The following is a 7266-nucleotide window of genomic DNA, read 5'->3' as shown; positions in this document are numbered from 1 at the left end:
TTACAGGTTTTATATTTTATTCCATTATTTACAGGTTTTATATTTTATTCCATTATTTACAGGTTTTATATTTTATTCCATTATTTACAGGTTTTATATTTTATTCCATTATTTACAGGTTTTATATTTTATTCCATTATTTACAGGTTTTATATTTTATTCCATTATTTACAGGTTTTATATTTTATTCCATTATTTACAGGTTATTTATTTTATTCCATTATTTACAGGTTTTATATTTTATTCCATTATTTACAGGTTTTATATTTTATTCCATTATTTACAGGTTATTTATTTTATTCCATTATTTACAGGTTTTATATTTTATTCCATTATTTACAGGTTTTATATTTTATTCCATTATTTACAGGTTTTATATTTTATTCCATTATTTACAGGTTATTTATTTTATTCCATTATTTACAGGTTTTATATTTTATTCCATTATTTACAGGTTTTATATTTTATTCCATTATTAACAGGTTATTTATTTTATTCCATTATTTACAGGTTTTATATTTTATTCCATTATTTACAGGTTTTATATTTTATTCCATTATTTACAGGTTATTTATTTTATTCCATTATTTACAGGTTATTTATTTTATTCCATTATTTACAGGTTTTATATTTTATTCCATTATTTACAGGTTTTATATTTTATTCCATTATTTACAGGTTTTATATTTTATTCCATTATTTACAGGTTATTTATTTTATTCCATTATTTACAGGTTTTATATTTTATTCCATTATTTACAGGTTTTATATTTTATTCCATTATTTACAGGTTTTATATTTTATTCCATTATTTACAGGTTATTTATTTTATTCCATTATTTACAGGTTTTATATTTTATTCCATTATTTACAGGTTTTATATTTTATTCCATTATTTACAGGTTTTATATTTTATTCCATTATTTACAGGTTTTATATTTTATTCCATTATTTACAGGTTATTTATTTTATTCCATTATTTACAGGTTTTATATTTTATTCCATTATTTACAGGTTTTATATTTTATTCCATTATTTACAGGTTTTATATTTTATTCCATTATTTACAGGTTTTATATTTTATTCCATTATTTACAGGTTTTATATTTTATTCCATTATTTACAGGTTATTTATTTTATTCCATTATTTACAGGTTTTATATTTTATTCCATTATTTACAGGTTATTTATTTTATTCCATTATTTACAGGTTTTATATTTTATTCCATTATTTACAGGTTTTATATTTTATTCCATTATTTACAGGTTTTATATTTTATTCCATTATTTACAGGTTATTTAGTTTATTCCATTATTTACAGGTTATTTAGTTTATTCCATTATTTACAGGTTATTTAGTTTATTCCATTATTTACAGGTTATTTAGTTTATTCCATTATTTACAGGTTATTTAGTTTATTCCATTATTTACAGGTTTTATATTTTATTCCATTATTTACAGGTTATTTAGTTTATTCCATTATTTACAGGTTATTTAGTTTATTCCATTATTTACAGGTTATTTAGTTTATTCCATTATTTACAGGTTATTTAGTTTATTCCATTATTTACAGGTTATTTAGTTTATTCCATTATTTACAGGTTATTTAGTTTATTCCATTATTTACAGGTTATTTAGTTTATTCCATTATTTACAGGTTATTTATTTTATTCCATTATTTACAGGTTATTTAGACTTTCCATTATTTACAGGTTATTTAGCTTTATTCCATTATTTAATCTATTTAGTTTAGCTCCATTATTTACAGGTTATTTAGTTTATTCCATTATTTACAGGTTATTTAGTTTATTCCATTATTTACAGGTTATTTAAATCTTCTCCATTCCAGTTTTTTCTGGATTATTTAGCTATTCCATTATTTACATGTGGATTAATTCTCTCCTGTTCTCAGTCGTTGTAGACCTAATCCAGATTATGATGATCTTTATGGTTTAGGATTACTCTCTCACCTCTAATCTCGGTCTTTTAATTTGGATTAATTCTGCTAATCTCAGAAAACTTCTTTCATACACCGTAATAAACCCACAGAGTCATTTCCTCGTTAACTGCATGCTTTATTATTCCTCCATCACGGATTACACATGGATTATTCATCAGATTAACAGATTAACATTCAGGTTAATTCCACATTCTCTAAGACAATCCAAATTCATAACAACAGATGAATCAATGAGACAAAGCTAACTAAGGTCCAGGTCTTTTAATTAGCCCCAGAGTCAAGAATCAGGCACAAACAGGTCCAGCTTTCGAATGGGGGTGACCTGACTGATCCAGTATGACTGTCAAAACCAGATCATTACAAAACCAGATCACTGGACCTGCTGTCCTCAGTTCTACACCCATCCTCCATGTCTCTGGTCTTTAACAGGTATTAGTGTTAAAGATCAGATCTATCCCCTGGACTAACCCTGACCCCCCTCCATAGTCTCTCAGGTCTGGTTCTTTCCAGGTGAACTGGTTCTACGATCACACAGGTAATGACATCCACAGATATTCATCTAAGACCAGGACTTCACAAGAAACAAGACTCCACCATGGTTTTAAACTGGTTTAATGATGAACAGAATCATGCTCCAGGACCATCTAAGACCCACTGGGCTCAGACTGGACTCAGACTGGACTCAGACTGGGCTCAGACTGGACTCAGACTGGTCTCAGACTGGGCTCGGACTGGACTTGGACCGGGCTCGGACCGGGCTCGGACCGGGCTCGGACCGGGCTCGGACTGGGCTCGGACCGGACTCAGACCGTGTTCAGACCGGACTCAGACTGGGCTCAGACTGGGCTCAGACTGGACTTGGACCGGGCTCGGACCAGACTCAGACCGGGCTCAGACCGGACTCAGACTGGACTCAGACTGGACTTAGATACACTTCAGCAGGTAGGAGTTACAGTTGGCTCCTCGGCCGCAGTCACACAACTTCCCGATACGAGGACCGAACTTCATCGCACATCGATCGCCCATGCCACACTAAGAGAGAGAGAGAGAGAGAGAGAGAGAGAGAGAGAGAGAGAGAGAGGACTTTAATGATGTGTTAAAGTGATAATCCTCATCCTAATCCTATGGCAGCAACACATCTCAAAAAAGTAGGGACAGGGCAACAAAAGGCTGGAAAAGTAAGTGGTACCAATGAAAAACAGCTGGAGGAGCATTTTGACATTAACAAGGTTAATTATCAACAGGTCAGTAACATGACTGGGTATAAATGAAGCCTTTTAGAGAGGCAGAGTGCAGAGGTTCACCAATCTGTGGAAAATTGTGGAACAATTTCAGAAAAAATGTTCCTCAATGAAACAGCTCAGACTCTGAATCTCCTCCATCTACAGTCATAAAATCATCAAAGATTCAGAGAATCTGGAGAAATCTCTGAGAGCAAGGGACAAGGCTGAAGGGGCCCTCAGGGGCCACGTCATTAAAAACTGTAGTGAAATCCCTGCATGGGCTCAGGAACATTCCAGAAATCATCGTCTGTCAACAACAGTTGGCCGTGCCATCCACCAATGACAGTTAAAGCTGGATCATGGAGAGAAGAAGCCATATGTGACCAGGATCCAGAACCACCGTGGTCCGTCTTCTCTGGACCAAAGCTCATTTAACATGGACTGAGGAAACATGGAAAACTGTTCTGTGGTCAGAGGAAACATGGAAAACTGTTCTGTGGTCAGAGGAAACATGGAAAACTGTTCTGTGGTCAGAGGAAACATGGAAAACTGTTCTGTGGTCAGAGGAAACCTTGGACACCGTGTCCTGTGGACTAAAGAGGATCTGGAGCATCCAGCTGATTCTCCTGGCTCAGGTCTAAAGCCTGCATCTCTGATGGTATGGGGTTGCATTAGTGCCTATGGCGTGGGCAGCTCTAACATCTGGAGAGGAACTATCAATGCTGGAAAGTAGAGAGAGCTTTTAGAGACACATCTGCTCCCATCCAGACAACGTCTCTGTCAGGGAAGGCTGCCACTATTTCAGCAAGACCACGCTAAACCACAGACCACATCCATCACAACAACATGGCTGCACAGGAGAAGAGTCTGGGTCCTGAACTGGTCTGCATGAGCCCAGACCTTTCACCAATAGAAAAAATTTGGAGCATCAGAAAAGGAAAAATCCAGGAAAGAAGACCCAGGACTGTTGACAGCTAGAATCCTATATCAGAGAAGAATGGGACAACATTCCTCTCCATCAGCTGGTCTCCTCACCTCCCAGATGTTTACAGACTGTTGTTAGAGAAGAGTTGATGCTACACAGTGGTTAACATGGACCCATCCCTACTCTTTAGAGACGTGTTGCTGCCATCAGGTTCAGAATGAGCTCATATTTCCCTGAAATGTTCAGATGTCTCAGTTTAACTCTGATCTGCTGTTTGGCTTTATGAGATCTGACAGTCGCTGACTTCTGTTTTTATTACATTTTACACAGCGGCCCGACTGTTTTGGGATGGGGTGGTAATGAACAGGAGATTACCTCGTTCTATTCATTACTGTGTTCGTCAGCGGCTCAGTGATGTATTAATGAGGGTGAAGCTGATTGGTTTATTGGGGTGAATGTCGTTGTGGTTTCCTGTTAATTAGCCTTCAGTAAAAATGCTGATATAATCCTCCTTTAATTAAAAACACAGAGCTGCTTCCTTATCAGCTAACGAGCTGCAGCTTTAATTAAAATTCAGAGGGAGAGAGGAAGACCACAGAGAGGAAGACACAGAGAGGAAGACCACAGAGAGGAAGACACAGAGAGGAAGACCACAGAGAGGAAGACACAGAGAGGAAGACCACAGAGAGGAAGACACAGAGAGGAAGACCACAGAGAGGAAGACACAGAGAGGAAGACCACAGAGAGGAAGACCACAGAGAGGAAGACACAGAGAGGAAGACCACAGAGAGGAAGACACAGAGGAAGACACAGAGAGGAAGACCACAGAGAGGAAGACCACAGAGAGGAAGACACAGAGAGGAAGACACAGAGAGGAAGACACAGAGAGGAAGACCACAGAGAGGAAGACACAGAGAGGAAGACACAGAGAGGAAGACCACAGAGAGGAAGACACAGAGAGGAAGACCACAGAGAGGAAGACACAGAGAGGAAGACCACAGAGAGGAAGACCACAGAGAGGAAGACCACAGAGAGGAAGACCACAGAGAGGAAGACACAGAGAGGAAGACCACAGAGAGGAAGACACAGAGAGGAAGACACAGAGAGGAAGACACAGAGAGGAAGACACAGAGAGGAAGACCACAGAGAGGAAGGGGTGCTTTAGTCTGGATGTGTCATGGCTGCTGGCGGGTCCTGAGCTGATCTTGCTCCCTGGGCTGGTCACCAGCAAATCACAGAGCAGGAGCACGAATCTAAGCAAACACCAGGGACATTTAGAGGGACAAGGTCCTCTTAGACTGGGATTAGATCCAGGACCAGAACTAAACGAACAGGTCCTCACAGACTGGGATTAGATCCAGGACCAGAACTAAACGAACAGGTCCTCTCAGACTGGGATAAGATCCGGGACCAGAACTAAACGAACAGGTCCTCTCAGACTGGGATTAGATCCGGGACCAGAACTAAACGAACAGGTCCTCTCAGACTGGGATTAGATCCGGGACCAGAACTAAACGAACAGGTCCTCTCAGACTGGGATTAGATCCAGGACCAGAACTAAACGAACAGGTCCTCTCAGACTGGGATTAGATCCAGGACCAGAACTAAACGAACAGGTCCTCTCAGACTGGGATTAGATCCAGGACCAGAACTAAACGAACAGGTCCTCTCAGACTGGGATTAGATCCAGGACCAGAACTAAACGAACAGGTCCTCTCAGACTGGGATTAGATCCAGGACCAGAACTAAACAAACAAGTCCTCTCAGACTGGGATTAGATCCAGGACCAGAGCTAAACGAACAGGTCCTCTCAGACTGGGATTAGATCCAGGACCAGAACTAAATGAACAGGTCCTCTCAGACTGGGATTAGATCCAGGACCAGAACTAAACGAACAGGTCCTCTCAGACTGGGATTAGATCCAGGACCAGAACTAAACGAACAAGTCCTCTCAGACTGGGATTAGATCCAGGACCAGAACTAAAGCAAGTCCTCTCAGACTGGGATTAGATCCAGGACCAGAGCTAAGACAGGTCCTCTCAGACTGGGATTAGATCCAGGACCAGAACTAAAAGCGTCCTCTCAGACTGGGATGGTTCCTCTCTTCTCTGTGGAGGAAAGAGGAGACTGAATCCTGGACAGCAGAGCCTCCACAGCTTCCACTGGGATCAGATCACACAGAACTAAATGAACAGGTCCTCTCAGACTAGGCAATCAGTCCAAGACCAGAACATAAATGAACAGGTCCTCTCAGACTGGGATTAGGGGCTCCAAGACCAGAACTAAAGGATGAACAGGTCCTCTCAGACTGGGATTAGATCCAGGACCAGAACTAAAACCCCAAACCCCCAACCCAAGGAATAAAACCCCAAAACCTTAGGATTCAGCCCTGAAATCACTTAATTATAATCATAAAGCCCTTAAAAAAAAAAAAAAACTCAGATTGTAACCCAAAAACTCCAGAATTGAACTCTAAACAACAGGATTTCATCCAAAAAAAAAAAAACTAGGAGTAAATAAATAAAAGAAACTCTAGGATTAACACCAATAATCCACAAGATTAACCCTTTCAACTCTAGGATTATAACACCAATAATCCACAAGATTAACCCTTTCAACTCTAGGATTATAACACCAATAATCCACAAGATTAACCCTTTCAACTCTAGGATTATAACACCAATAATCCACAAGATTAACTCCCTCTAGGATTAACACAAATAATCCACAAGATTAACCCTTTCAACTCTAGGATTATAACACCAATAATCCACAAGATTAACCCTTTCAACTCTAGGATTATAACACCAATAATCCACAAGATTAACCCTTTCAACTCTAGGATTATAACACCAATAATCCACAAGATTAACTCTTTCCCCTCTAGGATTAACACCAATAATCCACAAGATTAACCCTTTTAACTCTAGGATTACAACACCAATAATCTGCAAGATTAACCCTTTCACCTCTAGGATTAACACCAATAATCCACAAGATTAACCCTTTCACCTCTAGGATTAACACCAATAATCCACAGGATTAACCCTTTCAACTCTAGGATTATAACACCAATAATCCACAAGATTAACTCTTTCACCTCTAGTATTAACACCAATAATCCACAAGATTAACCCTTTCAACTCTAGGATTATAA

General features: G+C 38.7%; 1 protein-coding gene across 1 annotated transcript; it reads right to left on the bottom strand.

The window, feature by feature from the left end:
* Positions 1 to 2885: 2885 nt before the first annotated feature.
* On the bottom strand, positions 2886 to 4956 carry cartl (cocaine- and amphetamine-regulated transcript-like; the record flags this gene model as incomplete). Its single annotated transcript, XM_041789502.1, has 2 exons — positions 2886 to 2993; positions 4900 to 4956. Coding segments are annotated over 2 exons (165 nt in total), but the record flags the coding sequence as incomplete, so codon positions are not given.
* Positions 4957 to 7266: the final 2310 nt, after the last annotated feature.

Source organism: Cheilinus undulatus, linkage group 1, assembly GCF_018320785.1.
Source record: "Cheilinus undulatus linkage group 1, ASM1832078v1, whole genome shotgun sequence".
Classification (NCBI taxonomy): Eukaryota; Metazoa; Chordata; class Actinopteri; order Labriformes; family Labridae; genus Cheilinus; species Cheilinus undulatus.
Note: the sequence above shows the minus strand (reverse complement) of the source record. Positions and strands in the feature narration are given on the sequence as shown.